Below are 21,711 nucleotides of genomic sequence, written 5' to 3'. Positions count from 1 at the left end.
TTGAATTTTTGGTTGGTTGTTGAGTTGGTCGAGATAGATGCTGACAAGAGATTCGTATTTTATTTATACTGAATTTAATCCGCCGCATTTTGTGATTCCTCCATAGGGCCATAGGCGACTATGTTCCGGACACTTCTTAATTCAATACACCGGGAGAGAGTTTCACGAGACACTTCATATTTCAAATTCCCGCACTCGGAACGTTATATGAAACTTGAGAAAGTCACGCACCGGCTTCAATGAAATCAACGAAAACATCGATGACACGCAAAACAAAAATTGGTCAGTCCGTGTGACGCTTGCTTTGCTATATTTTGCTCGTCGATAATTTTCTTGCGTCATGACGTTCAATTTTATTGTTATTTCGTGTGTAGTATCTGGATCTCCCTCCCAGATACTTAGTATACGAGAAAGGCAATACTCAGACAGATTATATGAAAGTTGAAAAAATCTCAGATTTTCTTTATTTAGGGTAAAATACGGTATTGACAGGGTATGATTATTGTTTGTCAGCCTATCAATATTTGCATAATCCAGCAGAAATGTATCACTCATGAGCATAGCTTAGATTCAACCATCCAATTTAAAGTCGAACGAAATGACTGTGTAGAAGTTGAACCATTTGAGGAATTAATATCCGAAACAAATGGGTACCACCACTTAATTATCATCAGAAATTGCGAATATATTCTTTATTTACTGAAATTAAAAAAAAAATCGCGGAGTAAAAATGACTATCGTTTTAGTTGGCAACAACACACTTCGGAATATAGCATGAGAATGTGTTTGTGAAAAGATTGAGCAGACGCTAAAAAATACCATGCAGAATTATTTGTGATTTGATTTTAGCGAAACTAGGAACAATATATTTTTATTGATATTTTTACGAAGAATCAGTATTCTATAAAAATTGAGAGCCACATTGTATAAACCGTTCCGATAATAATAAATACACTTTGTTTATTGTATAATTCTATTTTTTTTCAAGTAATTTACTATTTTATGGTTACATATGGCCCAACATTTCATTTACTTTCATATAGCATCGAGTATTCGAGAACGTTCCGAATATTTGTCATGTTCAATAAATGTTTACTTCTGATTGTTTTGAGGAGTTTGCACAACATGTTTTTCAGCTATTACTTAAAAATTTTCATAAATATTTCTACTTACTCCACACGATCTGTTTTGGCACTCATTTAACAAGCATTGTGGATTTTAAAAGTTAAATAATTGCAATCGGACGAGAATTAGAACAATTTCAAATTAATAGCGACTTTTTGAACCAATGTGGTCTGTGTCATTAGTGTCCAGATCAAACCACAGGATATACCGTACCTGAAGATCGCCTGATTCTAAAGCCATATCTGTACTCATAGCTATTATTTCATTTTCGAAATCATTTTAAAGATTTTTCGGAATTTCCATGTCATTGAAATCATTTTTCAACCAGATCTCGTCGTTAATGCTACAAGACAGACATTTTTATGTATCTGTATTTTTCGTCAAAAATCAAACCTTCATGTTTTCTTAATTTTCAGCAAACAATTAGGAACTAATATATCACATGAAAGAGTATGGTGTAATCTTTAAGAGGAATTAACATTTTCATTGAATATGAAGCGCTATTCCAACTGGCGACTTTTTCTTAGAGTATTTATAATTATCGGAACGGTCTACAGTAGCCTTATCCTTATTTTAAATTAGGAACCCGCCTTTGAAGAATATTGACGACATGTTTATCAAACTGTTTTATTTGTTACGCGACGCAGAGAATACACTATTTAAACACTCACCTAAGCTAATTCAGCCTAATGTAGTCATGTAACTACTATTCAGTGGTAGGTTTTCCATTAATGCAACTCATCTGAGTTGAATAATGGTCATTAAAGCACTTATTTCATTGATATGGAGAAGTAAGCCGTTTTTATCACTTAGATATGAACTTCAAACCAGGTAGTGTGATCAGGAATTGTAAAAAATGTATTTGTCTATCTGCCTATTAGGGTGGTTCAAAAAATTGATTTTGCTCCACAATGCTCATATAAATCTGTCTCGTTTTCTGAGTACCCTTCGAAAAATTGAGCTCATTTATATGAAAACTTACAAACTTCCATGGAAATTAGTATGTATGGATAATTTTTAATTTAATATTCTGGTTACAGCACTTACCAATTAGGCATATGCGAAAAGAAATACTACAAAGCTTTCACTTAACGAAAACGGCATCATAATTAATCGCCCCAATGATTAGTTATCGATTTTAATTCAGATTGCAAATTTTTAGTCATGATTATTAAACTTCTTTGAGGGCACAAATCCCGAACGTGACTCATATTCCGAACACTAGTATTTCAGCGCCAAAAACTAAATTTTTCATCGGTTTTCCGTACTAAGGATCAAGATTACAAACGAATTGAAGATCCTATGGAGGAAATAACACGAATAAAGCCAAGTTGGTCATTAAAAAGCAAATGTTACGAATATGAGTTATGTTCGGAATTCGAGTCAAAACGGTAGTTACGCAATCAGCTCCAGAAAACTACGATATGGCTTAAATTCAATTACTAATTATTGAAACGATTAAATAGGAGGCGGTTTTCATTGAATAAAAGCTCTTGAGTATTCATTTTAGCTAAGAAGGTTTTTTTTTGTTTATTAACCAGCAAGCGCTGTAATAGGTTTGATGAAAAATTTAATTTCCCAATACTAATTTCTATGAAAACTTGAAACGACTTGCGCTAAATCAGTTCTCATCCAAAGCAGCTCAAATTTTCGGAGGATTCTCAGAACATGAGACAGAATCAGATGAACATTATGGAGCTTTACCGATTTTTTGAACCACCCTACTGCCTATACTTATCAAAGTTGGTATCAAGACCACAACCTCAATTTTCGTCTGAAATTCAAAATGTGTTGTATGGTAGACTTCTAGTTCGAAGTTTTTTCTACAACTCTACCTAATGGTTCGTGGTTTAAATTTCACTAGTAACGGAGTTATAGCTTTAGTTTCAGTAACTTAGACTAAATGATAAAAACATTCCAATCATTTAGTTTAGGTTACTGCAGCTAGCGTTATAACTCCGTCATTAGTTGAATTATAACACAACCAGCCAGAGTTGTACAATAACCTTCGTACAAATTCACCATACAACACATTTTGAAATTCGGCTTCTGGAATGAGTTATTGACAAACTACTAAATGATCGAACGCAAATTACTAAACGATCGTTGAGCATAGTGGGCCGCACATTACTATGAATGTATTTTTCTTTTGTCAAAATATAAACAAACAGAAAATAGCAGCAATACAATAAAAGTTTTTAACTTCGGTGGCAGTTTAGCGAATGTAACATTGCTTTCATTGCTAATATTTAATAGAAATTGCTATGCTAATAAGGGAAAGATGGATATTTTACTTGAACATTAAAATCACTTAGTTTGTGGTCATGTGGTAATAGAGTAAGCAAATGTGACAAGGTTTAAAAATATCTGTGTTTGGAGTAGATATTCATTATTTTTATTTGACGAACACCTTAGGTTGCCAACAATTTGTATTTTCTCTTATGGAATTTTGATCAAATCAAATAATCAGATCCTCATTTGTCGTAGTTTTAACCAAGGATAATTCCACTTTGTGAGGAAGGTGGTTGAGAACCAGGCTCAGGTCCAACCTTTGGATCTTGCGTACGCAATAATAGCTTACGAATATACGATTTAAAATTAAACTCAGAGAAAATTTTAGACCGGATGTGTTTCCGTTGGCTAGTACTTATCAAAAGTGGGATTTACCATCTGGGAATGGCTGCCCTTACTTTGTACGGTTAAATGAACATAAAAAACGATCCATAAAAGAATGAAAAACGATCCGTAAATAATATCTGATTGTTCCATAAATCCATAGAATAGTTCGGGAATCCCCATAAAAAATGATTTTAAGATCCATTACTACGCTGAAATTTAGCAATTAATAGGAAAATATGTTTCGTTAGACATGATCAAGGATTACAATAACATTCCTATAGGAATAGTATAAAATATAGAATAGTATAAAAATAGTATACTATTTTTCAAGAACATTAGACAAATTATACAGAAAAACTACATTTTGACTTAAAAAAAATCGAAATTTACGCATTTTTTTCTTGTGGTGATGATCCATAATTTCAATAATACATCATTTCAATAAAACTAAATTGATGATGACGCCAATGGATCGATCGCCGCGATTTTATGTTTCGTTTGCTAATGGATTGGTTTTCGGCGAGAAATAAAACAAATGTTTGCCATATTGCGCAATAGGAAAAAAGGAGGTATTTTTGGCCAAAATTATGAATCCTGCAATAAACAGTGGTATTCATCATAAAAACATAGATAGAAAGGAAAAATATTTTTTCTAAGCCTTCAATGGGGTATGGGGCCAATTTTCGGCATAGTATCGATTTTTGTCATATTCTACAAAACCAACGGAATTTGGTCACTTTTTGGCTTGCAATAAGCCTGTTTGATGCTGGATAAAATACTAATGGTCATATATTCGTGTCACAGGCAAATAGACGTAACACAGATTTCCTAAAATGATCAAAAAAGCACTATCAGCTTCTGGTGTTGAAAATTCAATTATAGGCGGTTTTAAAATTCATTACATCTTTTTATTTGTTCACAACTTTATCGTCCCCTCTAATTTTAATGTAAAACGTTTCTGCTGTCAATCTTTTATAACTATTACTAATTTGGTCAAGTATTTTTGTAAAACGTTTCTGCTGTCAATAAAAGTTATAAAAGATTGACAACAGAAACGTTTTACATTAAAATTAGAGGGGACGATAAAGTTGTGAACAAACAAAAATATGTAATGAATTTTAAAACCGCCTATAACTCAATTATAACGAAGCTTAAAACCCCCAATAGCAGTACGTAACAATAGGAATAGATGTAAACAACTAGTAGTAGCAATGGCCGTCTTAGAGTAAGGAAGCGGCAGGAAGGTTGTGAGTGATTATTTTGTGTTATTTATGTTTTCTTGACAATATATATGTGTATTTTAGAGTCCGCAGAAGATGGTCGAAGGCCAGTGAATCGACGGACAACGTCCGGACAATCTGGCAAACATTTGTTTTATTTCTCGCCGAAAACCAATCGATTAGCAAACGAAACACAAAACTAAAATGATTGATGCACACAATTTTTAAAATCTATTGATCATATGGCCAAATTTATGGATCATATCACCAAAATTATGGATCATATTACCAAATATTACTGAAATTATGGATCATCACCAAAATAAAAACTGCAAATTTGATTTTTTATGGATCAAAATGTAGTTTTTTGTGGATCATTTGTCTAAGGTTCTTGGGAAAATATTAGGAATATTATTGTTTTTCTTGATCATGTCTAACGGAACATATTTTCCTATTACCGTAGGACATCGAAATCTATACACCTTCTTCTTTTTCTATGGCTTTATATTCCAACTGGAATTTTGCCTGCTTTTCAACTTATTTTATGATCATTTCTTCAGTTATCAATTGAAAGCTCTTCCATGCCCGCCATTGCGTGAATATGTATCTTGTATGGAAATGGCGATTTGTTTTTTGGAGAATTTTTAATTTCAAGGCCTACTTCCATTTCCATTGGCAAATTGCTCACTGTCAAGTATATGAACGGGATAAGATAAAAAATCACAAATTAATTAACTTAAACCTTTTTAATTTATTGTTATCTTCAGAGATGGATGGATTTTAGTGTTGTCCGTGTACGGATTTCGGTCCCTCATGGTAATTGCTAAATTTTAGCGTAATAATGGATCTTAAAATTATTCTTTACGGGGGCTCCCGAACTATTATATGGATTTATGGTAGCGTTTTACAAACAATCAAGAATAATCTTCCTGCCACTTCCTTACTCTTGGACAGCCATTACTGCTCAGTAAATTTGTTTTATTTCTCTCCAAAAATCAATCGTTATTATCGATTGTTATCATGAATCTATGATAAGAAAATTATTTTGAGCTTTTTAGTGGAATGTTTTCACCTGTCATAAGGCGAGTTTATACAATCCCAATGAATTCAACCACTTAATTGTATCTTGACAGACTTAAGTCGAGTCAAGTACGAGACACTGAAGACGGCCTTACTGTTGAGGTCGAAATACGTATCTGTCAAGATACAATTAAGTGGTGGAATTCAATGGGATTGTATAAACTCGTCTTATGACAGATGAATCTATGACAAAAGGTCGAAAGACAAAAGGTCGAAAAGACAAAAGGTCGAAAAGACAAAACGTCGAAAGGGACAGAAAGACGAAAGGCACAGAAGGTCGAAAAGGACAAAAGGTCGAAAAAACAAAAGGTCGAAAAAGACAAAAGTTCGAAAGGGACAAAAGGTCGATCAAGAACATGTTGATAACAAGTTGGGTGTATTCCAAAAGAATTTATGAAATGCATTTAACTTCAAGGAGAAATAACACATTCATCACATCAATCAAAGTTGAAGAATGAGCAAGGAGTAATTACTATTAAACAATATTATGAATATCTAGATAGTTCTGTTAGAGATAAAAAAAAGTTGATTTAGGAAGTGAGATTTAGAAAACTCAACATCCAACTATTAGTTGTACTCACTGAATGAATTTTTTTTTAATTACTAAAAATATTGAGAAATAGAAGAGCAGAGTTTTTGCTAACTGTGTAGGGCAACTGTAGATTGACTCTTTTCGTTTCAGTTCCTTGTCCATTTCAACCCTTTGTCCCTTTCGGCCTTTTGTCCCTTGCGACTTTTTGATCTTATTGAACTTTAGTTTTTTTCGACCGTTTGTCCCGTTCGACGTTCTGTTCTTTTCGATCTTCTGTCCCGTTCGACGTTTTGTCCTTTCGGCCTTTTGTCCCTTTCGACTTTTTGTCCTTTTCGACCATTTGTCCCTTCGACATTTTGTCTTTTGACCTTTTGTCCTTTCGACCTTTTGTCTTTCGTCCTTTTGTCCCTAACCCTGTTATCTTAATTGGTTTTGATAAATTTCTCATGGAAATTGGACTTTTTCGCTGTCACCGACCTCCCGGTCTTCATCTTCAGCTTCCTTTGGAACTTTTTGTCGCACAGGGTCGTCGGCCGATCGGAACCGGGCTTTCTTTCGAAGCTCTGATTGTTGTTTAATAGTGCAAAGATGTTGTAGATGCCGGAACGGGCGTATTCGGCCCCCACAAAGTGCCGCAAGATGTCTGTTTTTCACCGCGACGAAGTGCCCTTTTTTGAACGACTACACCTCTGAACATCTTCACTATTCTTGCCACCATGGATAGACAGAAAGACTCATGGGTTACTATGATCAATGCTGTATGGATAGCCTTCCCAAACGTCGCATATTATCCGAACGAGTATCCCGCCAAAATTCTTGCGAAAACGCGAGTGCTTATTGTTTTGGATTCCAAGAGGCATTTCCTTAAGCACAAGTCTTTCGAATACTCTCTCTCGAGCACGGTCCGAATTTCATGTCCGCATAGGAGTACATACTGGTTTTATGAGCGTTATGTACATGGTACATTTGGTATGGATGTAAACCTTATTTAACAGCAATTTCTTCCGGTTTTTCACGTCTAACATTATCGTCAGCCATCAGCAAGGATCCAAGGTAGACGAATTGCTCAACCACAAAAAGACAAAACAACGAAAGACAAAAGGTCGAAGGGACAAATGGTCGAAAAGGACAAAAGGTCGAAAGGACAAAACGTCGAACGGGACAAAAGGTCGAAAGGGACAAAATTTTGAAATTCTAGACCAACATTTGCAAAGGGCGTAACAGCCAAAATTATTCCTTCTGATTCTTTGTCTACATATATAGCTATATATGTAGACGAAGAATCAGAAGGAATAAAATTTGGCTGTTACGCCGTTCTCAAATGTTGGTCTAGAATTGACATGAAACTGAAACGGAGAAAATAAATTTCGCACCAGAGTTCCCCTACACAGTTAGCAAAAATTCTGCTCTTTTGTTTTTCACAATTTTTAACAATTAAATAAAATTCATTCAATGAGTTCCACTAATAGATGGATGTTCGAGTTTTCTAAATGTCACTTCGATCAAATACACCGGCGTATAATACGTCGGTGTATTTTCAATGCGTGCGCCTGCGTGGCTGCGGCGTGTACTATTTTGACAGATCGAAGTGACATTCAGAAAACCTAGATATTCATGTATTGGCACTCATTGGATGAATTTTATTTAATTATTAAAAATAGTGAAAAATAAAAGAGCATATTTTTGCCAACTGTATAGGACAACTCTGTCTTGCGCAATACAATATTTATTCATCTCTTATCAAAAATCTTTTTTATCTTTATCAGAACTGTTTAGATATTCATAATATTGTTTTATAGTAATTACTCCTTCTTTGAAAATTGATCATTCTTCCACTTTGATTGACTAGATGAGTGCGTTATTTATGCTTGAAGGTGCTTGGAATACACCGAACTTGTTATCAACTTGTTCTTGATAGACAATTTGTCCTTTTTGACCTTTTGTCCTTTTCGACCTTTTGTCTCGTTCGACCTTCTGTGCCTTTCAACCTTTTGTCCTTTCGACCTTCTGTCCCTTTCGACGTTTTGTCTTTTCGACCTTTTGTCCTTTCGACCTTTTGTCCCTTCGACCTTTTGCCTTTCGACCTTTTGTCATAGACTCGCATGATACATTGTGGGAAACATGAACCTAATTGCATCTAGTAGTTTGCTAGTTTGTTATGTTTCTAGGGATCCTCATATTTTTGCTAGATAAGTTGGAGTATGGAGCCTGTCATTCAAAATGTAGAAAATTTCGATCTACCAAATTTAATATTAAAAAAAACCGATTCAGAAGAACTCCATAACGTCAATCAACCTAGCTTGTCCCTGCAAGCCTCTAAAGTCCTTGCGTATTATATGCAGTCTAAATTAATGTGATGCAGATGATCTAGTTTCTCCAAATTACTCTTAAGTTCTCATCAATTGGTCTTGCAGGTCAACTACGCCTGGTTTAAAATCGAAAACAACTCAGCATGTCCATACAAGTCATTTGAGCTCTTGCGTATTATGTGCAGTCCAAATAAGTTTGATGCATATGTTCTAGAATGTCCAAATTGTTCTGGAATTCGGATCAATTGGTCTACAAAAGCAACCACCCCTCATATCCAATCGGAACCAACCAAGCATATAAGCATATAATCGGAACCAACCAAGCATATAAGTTCCAATCGGAACCAACCAAGCATATGAGGCAGCTGCCTCATTCCACCGCACCACATACGTTAAAACTGCTCACAATAACCAACGTTATTCTGTCAATCTTATGAGTAAGTTGCTCTACCACCACCAGCTAAGACCCTTGAATTCTTGCGTATTTTGTGTAGTCCAAATCAGTTTGATGCAGATGTTCTAGGCTCTCCAAATTATTCTGGAGCTCAGATCAATTGGTCTAGTAGGTCAACTACGCGAATTTACAAACCAAAATCAATCCAGCACGTCCATACAAGTCCGTGAAAGAATTGTAAAAATCGCTTCGAAGACGCTCGGGAACCTGCTGTTTGATAAAAATTCTAATGATTTCTTGATCACAGTATTCGATATGTTAACATGTACTTCCCAACATGCAATAAGGTTCAGGTTTCCCTTAAAACAAATTCCATAAAAATACTTGCACACTTGTCATTTATTTAATAAATGTGATAAAATTTGCATAAAAAGTTTAGTCACAAGATAAATCATCGCACAAATGTACCATGTGTCTCCATATGATTTTTTGCTCATATGCTGCTGAACAGTTTCCAAAATCCCTAGAGGAGACTTGATCCCCTTTTCTGATTTCCGATGTATCACAGTCAAAAATAAATATACATACGCGATTTCCACACAGACTCTCTAAGAAACATAGTATTTAACTTTACTGATGTATGACAGCCCTTTAATTATTGTTGTTATTGATACACAATTGATTTTTTGGAGTGCTGTATAAAACCGACTTTTAAAATATTCGGGGGAAATTGATCCCTCTCCAAGAACTTGCTTTGATAAAATTAGAAAGGTGCCCTCAGATTTTTTAAATATTTTTCCATCTAAATACGCGGAATTTTCGAATTGCTGTGCGTATACATGAACGATTTTTATTATTGAACTCGACAGCACATGCAATTTTAGAATTTGGGAGAACTTGATCCCCTTTCTATGATATCTACGCAATAAATAATATTTCCTGCCAACCCTTCATCAAATCTGTCAAATCTATAAAAAAAATTAGAAGCCTGAGATTAGATTAATATTTTTTGATTTTTTTTTCACCAATTTTTTGTATGGGTTACTGATGGGTTACTGATGTCCCCATATTGAGGCAATAAGTTCAAATCCAAATATCCTAAAACTTTGATGAAATGTTGACATTTTCATCAGTACAGGCCATTAAGCATATTTATGGATTTGTGCTGTGAAAAAGACGAAAGCATTTGGTCATTATTATGAAAAGTTGTTCAAATTTTGCGTGGCCAATAAAAAAATCTTTAGTAAAGTCAAAACATACAAACCGCCTGCAGAATAGATAAGTTTGTCAATCAAAAAAATAACTCACAACTTAAAGGTCATTTGGCTAGAGAATCTATACTAAAAATACGCTACACAGAAAAAAATGATGAAAACTAATCAGCGCGTAAAAAATACAGACGCGGAAAATTACACTATTCTGAGCATACATGAATCTTTTCTATCGATTTCGCCCTAAATGTATGCAATTGCAATGCAATACAAATTGCATACATTCAAGCGAAAATATCATTTAAAATTACACTTTTTTTGGCATTCCCTTTATGTGCATTACTTTCGTGTAAATTTCAACAACTTTTTCTATCTGTGTAGAACAAAACTACTTTAGTTCTCGATAAAATATCTAAATATGCAATCATGCAAACACGCAAGTGACTTCAACGCCGTTAAGGCAATGATCCCTTTTCTACTTTGTGACCAAATAATCTCGGAATCGTTCCAATCAAACGACGAACGTCAGTAACCAGTCGATTTTAGATATCGAGAACTACAAATGCAACACATGAGCGTCGCGATTACAAATTTAGTGTCAACCCGTATTACTTGGAAGTATTAGCCATTTCCAATAAATGCGCGCAAAGGCTTTAATAACAAACAACTAAACACTTTGAAATATTTTTCATAACAAAAATCCTAAAATTACATGAACGCCGGAATGAAAGTAATTATTTTCTTTGCTGAATTAAAAGTTAATTCAAATAAATTAAATTTTTATTCGCTCAACCGATACTGTTTTGTGTTCAAGGTCAACTTTCCTAGAGAATCCATATTTATTGACGCCACCAGTTAAAAATATAAATCATGTGCTGTTTTTCTAGTTTGGCCGTTCAATCAACTGAGACCATAAAACAAGATACAACTTTTGACGAGAAAGGTGAATTCACTATGACTTATGGTATGGTAAAACCTATTCTTGAATGTTTTTTGAAACTATTTAGATTATATTTAATTTTTCGAGCAAAAGTTGTGATCATTGTCACTGATAAATAAACAAAAGTGTTTTCAATGAAGAATTCTGCAATTATATTTGTATCAACCAATTTTTTCTTGTAATCAATTTGTTTGATTACGAATACTGGGTTTCCATACTTGCCGAAGTTTTTTTTGTTGCTTTATCTAACGCTTTTTCTTTAAACGGTGTCAAACTCTTCAACAGGATATATGCTGTGCATTACATTTTCAGACAGTTTTTTGGATAAATCAAAAAGAACTTTTGGAGCATATAATGAAGCAATATCATACAAGTCTAATCCCATGCACGCTCCGACATGTTGTTCAACTTTGACTCCGCCCCGTGAAATTTCGTTCGGTCGGAGTAAAGTCGGACCGTTTGTGGTCAAGTTGTACTATCCAACAGTCGTACAACTTACCTACCCTAATTTCTTATGGGGCGGAGTCAAACTTGTACAACATGTCGGAGCGTTTATGGGGCCCTCAACTCGTTTGATTACCTTTCTTGTAAAAGGGAAAATAGCAATTAAGGTTTAGTCAAAAAGCTGGTGTTCAACAATAGTTGCGATAATAAAAATTCTCCAGTACCGGTATTTTCCCGGTACTGCCGGTACTGGTCGTCTCAGTACCGTACCTGGTACCGGTACTACAAAATGAGGTCGGTACTAGGAACCTTAATGAGAAACATTTCCAAATATTGAATTCTCAAAATGTCACCCTTTTCATACTGTGCATCAAAAACGAAACTTGCCCTCAAGCAAAAAAAAAATGATATACCTTTTGAAACTGTACAGAATGCCACATCAAGTTGACTGAAATTTATTGTGGGTTCCTTCCACAACCACATGCAACGATAGGTATGTATATGAGTAATTTCTGTCTGATCCTTTCAGCAGCGGTTTACATCCGAGGAAGACATCGTCGCCATAGGCTGCCAGATGAAAAATTCAATTATTCACTTACACATCACATTCAGCTCGAACACCGGGCTGCTGCCTTCGCCTTCCGCGTTGAACCCGACGCAGGAGTAATTTCCGGCAGTGGTTCGGCTCACTCCCTGCAGCACCAGCGAGTGGTTGCTGATGATAACGCCCTGCGATATGTTGTGCGGCAGTGTTTTGTTCTGTAATTAACATTTCACCACGTTTCGGTTGCAGGATGCGTGCAAATAGATAGATAGATAGAGAGAGAGATTCGAATGTGGGAGGATATGGAACCGGTAAAAGCCTTTCGTTAATTCATACAAAGTTGGTCGCCATTTCAGCACAGCTGTGCTATCTGCATTGTGAACCTAATGTGGTGTTCGTTCATGTTTAACATTTAACCTAATTGAACGGAAAAAGGCCAACAACAATTGCAGATAGCATGACAATTTTTAATCTTGGTGAATGCGTCCAACACTGTATTCGCATATCTACGCAGCAGTCAGGGATTAGAACTTACGTTGTGCTTCCATTCGACCTTGTAGACAGCAGGATGAGCTGTCACTATGCAGTCGAAGTATACGTCCGTGCCTTCTCGTATCGAGTCGGGATCCAGTGAACTTCCGAGCCGAACGTGCGCATCAGGAACATCTGTAATTATGATATCACAAGTCATTATACGGGGAGTGTAATTAATATGTGACAATGTAACACAATAGAGTCGTAGTTGTCATGAATTTAATTCCTACGAAATGCGAGCCAATACGCCGAATATTATTACCTGAAAAAAATATTGATTGATTTATTTTCTTGATGCAATATGTTTTGCATAAGTCAGTATCAATGAGTAAAGAAACATTGTGATCATGGCACAATGTTTCCAATTTTGTCATACACAGATATCATTCACTGATAAAAATTCAGGGTCGTTTTTAAATAGATTTCTTCAGAGTGTGTAGCTCGAATTATCTAGATTTCGTATCCAAGCTCTTCTAGTTTCTGAAATAGATGCTAAGTTACCAAGTAGGAGATAATTATACAGGATAATTGTTATCCAGTGGGATATTATTTATTTTCTGTTTCACACTTGTTGTATTCCACACACTCTTGAATTGTTTTTTGAAAGGATTTTATTATTGTGGTTCAATTACATGAGCAGTGGCTCAAGGGAAAAACTAATTTCAATAAAACAATTTATTGTCCTCATTCCAAACTTTAAACAAATTGGTCAACGTTTCTGCGGCGTAAACTCATTTAAAGTTAGCAGGGGAACATTCATGGAAAACATTGATAAAACAATGTATATAACATCGATTTCATATCAATATGGAAGGTTATGTATTACATTTTTCTAAGAGCTGGATGGGTTTCATAGTTGTGAGAACTTGTAAATAATGCTATCTAGCGTCAAAATACTGGATATCGACGTTCTTCCATACATTTTCCCGCATGAAACTCTAATGAGTCTAGCATCAAGCAGCAGAGAATCAAACAAAATAGATTGAGGTAGCAGCATATTCTGATTTCACACGAAAGCTCATTTTCAAAAAAGCTCGGAATAACAAAAGCTGTACGTGCAAGAATGACATGCTCTCCGGTTATAGTCATCCTAATTAGGACTATCCAAGCCACAACGAAGGTTTCCCCGTGCATGCCGTATTTCACTTTCATCATTTTCATCTGAACACAACGGAATAGAAAGTAATCACATTGTAACGAGCAACATCAACGAAATAACTTACATTGTATATCCAGCTTCCATCCGTCCTCGAGCGCCTCGGCAGATGGTACGTAAGAATTGTACGCTTTGCAGGACAGATACTTGCCCGCATCGGTTCGGTTAAGGCTTATCGACAGCGTACTCGTGGTTTGATTACCATCGGCGGACGTCTGGTTGTGGTGGATGGAACGAGAACGAAAACGCAAAAACGTATTATCTGTATGACCGACCGACATAGGCTTCACGGTTGGTGTAATTTGGAAGTTCAAAGCATTACCGTTTCTTTGCTCCTATCGAGCCGAATTCCATCCAGGAACCATGTTATTGAGGCCGCAGGTCGGGAACCCGCACTTTGGCACAGCAGGTCGTACCGATGACCGGCCGATAGTGGTTGGTGTGCACCTATCAGTCTTATGTTGAGGGGAGCAACTGTTGGGACACGGGCGTAGAGTGTGAATCATTCAAGTTAACATTTTAACGAATAAGTTTTCTTACGTGTAGCGCATTCCATGTCCAAATGACGAATATATTATATATAATATTATATTATTATTATATTATATTGTTATTATATTATATTATTAAAGCAAATCATATTTTTTTAAATAAAATAAGCAAAACTAGAAATCTAACAATACTACGGTGAAATTCCTTGTAATCAGGAATCAGTATTATATGATGTAACTGGGGGACTCTGTTGATATCTTCATAAGCTAGGATCTTTCCTCAAGCGAGGGCTGCAAAAAAGAAAGATGGATGCTGCATGGTTTAAACAATCGTTGTATACGGGACTTAAAATTACTGAGTTCGGAAAACTTATAGAAATAATATTTACATGCAAAAGAAAATAAGTAAGCTCTTTTACTGGAATGTCTTCAACTGTCTTAAACGAGTTTAGTACTATTCCATTTAATTCCACCATGTTGTAATTTTTACAGATACGTATTTCAAGCTCAACTGTAAGGTCGCCTTCGGTTGTCTTTTATTTGATTCATGCCGAGCTAAGTACGAGACACTGAAGACGGCCTTACAACTACAACCAACACCAACAATCAACATGAATTTCAACTTAGAGTGGTGCAACTCCTGAGGTGCAAATCCAATCGAGCGTCTGTTTTCCATATAAGAAGCGGCTCACAAAATCGTCTGTTCCCTATGCTGATCATCCCCCGAGTGCCAGCGGGGGTCAATGAGCAAAACTGCGAACACTGTGCTGCATTGTGTAAGCAACGAGAAGACAGTCCCTACAACAGAAGTAGAGCAAACGGATGGATTCAGCGGCAACGAATAAAGAACATCGATGGGAAAGTTGAACCTAAGAACGTGAGAACTTTGAATAAACCCGCACGTGTTGGGCTTCTGGCTCGTAAGCTGCAGAACGTCAGCGTGAGCATGGCAGCAACCCAGAAAAAAGGTGGATCAAAACCGCAGAACGTGAATTCTAAGCAGAGGATCCCATCGCAAACATTTCATTCAAGTACCACATCTCCTATAATGGCGGCGGCAGATCAGAAGGTGGAGTTGCCTTCATGATGATCGAGAATCAGATGAGGCGAACTATACCGTGGAAGCCGATAAGCGGCCGCATTTTCTTATAAGTCGATAAGCGGCAAATTCTTCAAATACAGTATCAGCCTGATACGCCTGACAACACCTGATTGGCGACACTTGCTTACAGATAAACCACGTGCTGATCGACCGGCATTACTCGGAAGTTATAGATATAAGGTCCGTGAGTGGCCCGAACATTAGTGTCTCGGATCACTACTTTGTAGTTGGAAAAATTCAGGCGCGACTATCCAGCGTCACAAACTCACGAAATAACAAAACGATGCGTTTCAATATCCAATGCTTGACAGTTGACGGAGTTGCTGTACAGTACCACCAAAAGCTTGATGAGTGGATTGATGGTGGCAGCGGATTTGACAACGTCAAAAGATTGTGAAAGAATAATCACGAAACTATTACAAACAACACGAAGAGAGTGTGATAGCTGAAGCATGAACATGGAACAACGCTTGATGGCTCAAAATCAAGTATTCGAAGTGTCAACCTCTTTTGTGTCTTTAGATGGATTATAGCAGGGTTATGCGCTTTTGAATTTATTGTTCGACATTCCAACAACAAGTCACCATTAGATTGGCTTTAGAATAGTTGTGACATGTGCATCTCCATGTTAGCAATTCCCATTGCCAAATTCTCAAGGACCACATTCGTGGAACCCCGTTTCTAATCATTTTGCTAAAAATAATTGTGTTTCCGCAACTAGTATTCGTTTACCAGTTATACGTTCTATCAGGTGAACATTATATTGATCAAATTTATCAATCTTTTCCTAACGCATTATGTAATTGTTGCAATAATAATAACTTATTGATTCAGTTTTTGGGGTGCATTGTGGAACTTGAAAAATCGGAGCAAAAAATGATCTTGTTATTGGTACGCTTGAGCTGCCAGCTGCTTAAGATGTAAACATAAAGCGGTTTAAGATGTAAACATAAACAACCAGTATCGTGAAAACAAAATCCATAAATATTAGCCTAAACCAAAGAAAAACTGATGCTTTTCTGACAAATTCCATCAGTTAATCCCATACTTAGACTGTATTGATTAATACTGCGTCTAATTTGATGATTTTTATGACACAATTACATAGTAATTTGAGTTTAACAATGCTTCACCTTAATAAACTCATTCTGTATTTACCCTCGAACGGACAATTCTTCACTCGGTATCACGTCTCACCAAATTTAGTTACACAGTTCGTCGAATGACGTTTAGTCGAATGACATTTAGTCAAAAAGACATTTGGTTGAAATTAAATTTTCGGCCGATAATTAACGTGTTATGGAATTAGGTTTCATACTGAACTAATTATTGTATAAATATTGAGTGAAAGAAAGAGTATCAATGAATAAAATAAGAAACCCATTTCCATTCGACCAAATGTAACATTGACTAGGGTAACGGTACCAATAGTGGAGGTATTAGTAGATCCACAAATGAAAATATTTTTTAAAAATTGATAATTATTGAAAATTTACAGCTTTATTATCTTAGTCAATAGATAAACTAATAAATTTACTAACAAAAATGAGATAGATGTCATTTAGCATCAACAATTACTAAATATTGCTTGCACCACTATGGGTACACTGTTCCTTTAGTGGCGGTAAAAATTAATTTTGGTTCCCATAGTGGTGCTATCCAATGGTTTCTTATGAGACTCGCCACTATTGGTACAGTTGCACCACTATAGGTGCAAGGGAGTCAAATTTGTTAAGGAAAATCATTGTTTCCAATAGTTTTTCAAGTGAAATCTTAAGATAAGTTGCATTTAACAGGATATTTGAAGCAAGACGCATCAACTGAAACCATCGTAAAGTGTATAGATATGATAAATCTCATTAAAACCCCACTACCTCCACTATTGGTGCTACCTCCACTAAGGGTACGGTTACCCTAAACGTCCTTTCGACGGAATGTCATTTGACCAAATGTCATTCGACTAAATATCATATAGCGCGCAAATGCGGCTAAAGGTTTTTCCCCTTTTTCCCGTCCCGTTCCCGACTCCAAAAACAGACGGCTTAAGCGCCACCTCCGAAGAGGACCGTCTGTCGAGGTTTGTTTGCCCGGCAAGAAACCCAACTCAGGGCGGGTTTTATGTATAAGAGTCCAAATAGCGATTTAGGGGACGAAACAGGAATTCAAACAAAAAGCCTAATCGAGATTTCTCCAAAATTAGGAAACGCCCTAAGCTTTCCACAAAAATGGTTGGTGCTAACCGTCGTTCTACCAGTACACAAAGACACCACTCACGCGTATCATCATTGGAAGACTTCCCCCAATTCAAAAATTCCTAGTTGCTTCAGACACGTGAGTGGAGAGACTGATTTCCCAGGCAGTCTATCCTGGCGTACAAAAATAAACAAAAAACAACTAAATCAGTAGAACGACGCGAACGTGAGAAATCTCGAAGACAAAATAAACTGTTACAGGGAAAGCGCTAACATTACAAAACTACAGCCATAGAGTAACACAAACAAAAAACATATTGGCTTTATTCAGTTTTCATTAACCTAGGTTTTTATTTCATGTTTCGTGTTCCTTCTTCTCTTCTTTCCTCTCTAGCTTTTCCTACTGTGTGTGTGCGGATTTCTGGCTTCTATCGACGTCTAACTTCTACTATCGACCATCGTCGATCTTCGAGCTCGGGATTAGTGTGTGGAGTTTAACGCATGCGTATTGTTATTTGTTTTGGCTTTCTACTCACGGTACCCTTTGTCCAGCAGCGGACGAATGCTGATGGTAAAGCAGAATTTTACCGGCGGGCCGTCGATGGAGGCGATGTATTGCGGCAACCGTGCCAAATGCGGCGATGGCGGAGTTCTGTCGTAGACTACGGCGACGATTGGTCCCAAAACGATGGATTGCTGCACAACGGAAATTCCCAGACGGTGGATGGTCCCGAACTGGTACTGAGACGCGCGCGCACCGACAAAAGATGGCGCAGATGACGACGATGGGGATCGTCGAAGGCTTGATGCTGTCGCGCTACGGGTCGTAGCGAAGAAAAAAGGCTTTCGATGGCCACTCTGTCGGAACGATGGTTCCCTTCCGGCTTTCCCCTCAAACCGGGACTTCTGTGCGCTGAAGCGTGGGGTCGAGAGTCGCGTTTGGCTTGTGGATGCGGTGTGCCGAGTATGGGCCGTGGATCGCTAGAAGCGATTCCTAAATAAAAAGCCGTCGAACGGCTGTTCGACACATTTAACAAAAAAATAACTCCACACAATCAATTTCACTAATTACCTTCTCTTTTACTGAATCTCACACAATTTGACCGCACGTAACCTTTGACAAAGGTCAATAACTTTGGCTACACTGAAGGAACAGAAAGTAACATTTAATTTAATCTTAAAGACTTCTCACATTTGAAGTAATTTACCAAATAAAACACACCGCGACACTAAACAATTATCACGCACTCTCGCCTCTTCCACGGTCCAGGTCAGAATGGACGAGTAGAAGTTCTTGAAGCCCTCAGAATAAGTGAGGACTTATTGCTTCGTGACCGGAAGTACGTGAAATTACCGAAGTAATTGCACGACTTGATCAAACGACGATTCTCATCAACCACGAATGTGAACCGATTAAAGCGCTATCTCTTTCGCTTTCCTTTTCGTCTGAATGACCTGTCTCGCTTAATTTATCTTTGGACTCTTATACTTTTTAAAAGAGAGCAATGCTCGGATTGACCCTCGGGTTTTATAGCGGAGTGGGAATGATTGCATACGCTTTAATTAATGAAGGCGACTTGAATGCAAGCTATGCGGATTTGAAGTAGTGCATTTTATTGGAAATGGGGACACTGAATATCTCAAACATAAATGACTATGGGATGCAAGTGAATTTAACAATGAGCATAAATAATTACAAGTAGAAAATAAATTAACATTGAGAACAAAAATAATAAATAGAACGGAAATATTTATATTAGTTTATTATATTATATGTACAATTTCACGATTATATTCAATAAATCTAAAAATAATATTTACAAAATAGTGACCATGTTACATCATCCTCTACTAAAGGTACGAAAATTTGATTGAAAATGGGAATTACAATCAAATTTTCGTAGGGTTAAATTCTACGAAAATTTCCTGCTGAATACTGACAACTGTTGAAGAAATGGTTGGGCTATTGAAATGACAAAACATGTTGACAGGCCACGCATACATCAACCATCCATAAAAATAACGAAAACATTAAAAAGTACTTGCATCTGAAGTGGGCCTCAACTTCAGAGAAGTACACATGAACTAGGACCCCTGTCTTTTACTCCAGCCATTGTGAGCCGAAAACTAAGACAGTGTCCGTAAATAACTTCCACTACGACCTGTAGATCCTGAGAGTCAGCCTACTCCAGAACATGTCCCGAATCGCTGGCTGTTCTCACTTTCTACAATAACACTCGTAAATCTCAGCTACGATCTCCCCAGATATTCTACCCGAGGTCCATGATCATAACTGATCTTTACATAAACATGTGACGTGAACCATCTCCAGACATAACGTCCGAATACTATTCACCACAATCAACATAAATATGAAAAGTTTCATCATAAATATTTCTTTCGAAATATTATGAGAACGTACAATACCACAAACAATGAATCACCCCTCGTCAGTCACTCCGGGAAAAAGTCGTCACTCACCCCTTTGGAACTCATTCACTCATGCGCTGCCAACATAACGGAACAAAAAAATGCAAACAAAAACAGTGATAAATAAAGAAAAAGTGTGTTTAACATTTCACAAGTGAAAAATACAAATTGGGAGAAAAAAAATAATGTAAACGGTGGTATTTTATAGTCAAGTAATGATTAACTGTATCGGTTGATGTTTGTTTTAATAGAATTTGTTTTGGGGATCGGGGGAGGGCTATTTTTTATCTTTCTAGGTCGATTCAACGCGTTTTTTGATGAAGAAAGGCAAGGAAAAAATCCAATAGGAATTTGGATCTAGCGATGGATGGACGGACCTAATAGACGGCTCAGAACGAAAGAACCACAAAAGAGAACAACAAAACCACTAAGCATTATTTTATTTTTAGGACAATACTGGCGATCATTGGACAAGGGATGACGAAAATGACAAAGGATGGACTGTAACGACGAATATAACTATATGACTAGACAAGACGTCGATAAAGAAGGACGATAAGCTACTATTGGAATGATGACTGAAGACGAAATTCGCAACTAGGACTGAGACTATGACGAAAATCGAAAACATTGACAAAATTTAATAAGAATCGTGAGTGAACATTAACTACTAATTAATACTAAATTTAAGCTACTTATACTAGATTTACCGTAGGGTGCTAGGCGCGTACTAACACACTAATCAAATATTTACAATATTTACATGGGAGGGCTACGATTCGTAGTCACAACTCCCTTCCTCACGGAATTTTTGCCCTTTGAAGGTATTTCCGTGGAGAATTTCTGTCGAAATGCCTTTGTTGCTTCTTAGGGAACCTACATAGCTTGTGAAAGGTTTGTCCATCGAATATTCCATGTGGGATGTGTCGGTGAGGACGAAAGATCACTTAATAATGGAATTGAGGTACCGTATGGTCATTTGAGGCCAGAGGTCCAGGAGGGCTCCTTCCTATGCTTCGTAGGGATCAGTACTAACTCGGTACTGAGTACCTGAGGATCGGAAATCATCACTTAGGCTCTCTGTAATCTTCGTGTTTCCACTACTGACAGTCAGGTCATCGCCCAGCTCCTTCTATGCTTGATGATCCTTACTACTTCTGTGAAAAATCATCGCCCAACGGTCACTCTTCAAGTGACTCCAGTGTTGTTAGGTCTCCTCAAATCCTAAGTGATCTTTGTCAACTCTGACATCAGACTTTTCCCCGTAGGTGTTTTTTGAAATTAGTCTCTCACTTACATAGCTTGAAAAGTTTTGGTCACCGTAGTGACATGGTGTTTTATGAACCCGTAGGCGTGTTTTACTGAAAGTGGTCACTCCGAAGAGGTTC

The 21,711-nt window shown here is 36.8% G+C and overlaps 1 protein-coding gene across 1 annotated transcript in view; it reads right to left on the bottom strand.

The window, feature by feature from the left end:
- Window positions 1-21,711, bottom strand: part of LOC134206672 (hemicentin-2) — an 821,032-nt gene that overhangs the window by 34,795 nt on the left and 764,526 nt on the right. Inside the window, exons 6-9 of the mRNA XM_062682403.1 lie at window positions 14,431-14,582; window positions 14,176-14,323; window positions 12,954-13,084; window positions 12,474-12,633 (exon numbers count right to left, since the gene is read on the bottom strand). Coding sequence (XP_062538387.1) covers window positions 12,474-12,633; window positions 12,954-13,084; window positions 14,176-14,323; window positions 14,431-14,582 — 591 coding nt within the window. The remainder of the gene's footprint in view (window positions 1-12,473; window positions 12,634-12,953; window positions 13,085-14,175; window positions 14,324-14,430; window positions 14,583-21,711) is intronic.

This window comes from Armigeres subalbatus, chromosome 1, assembly GCF_024139115.2.
Source record: "Armigeres subalbatus isolate Guangzhou_Male chromosome 1, GZ_Asu_2, whole genome shotgun sequence".
NCBI lineage: Eukaryota > Metazoa > Arthropoda > Insecta > Diptera > Culicidae > Armigeres > Armigeres subalbatus.
The sequence above is the reverse complement of the archived record's forward strand: the minus strand, read 5'-3'. Positions and strand labels throughout refer to the sequence as shown.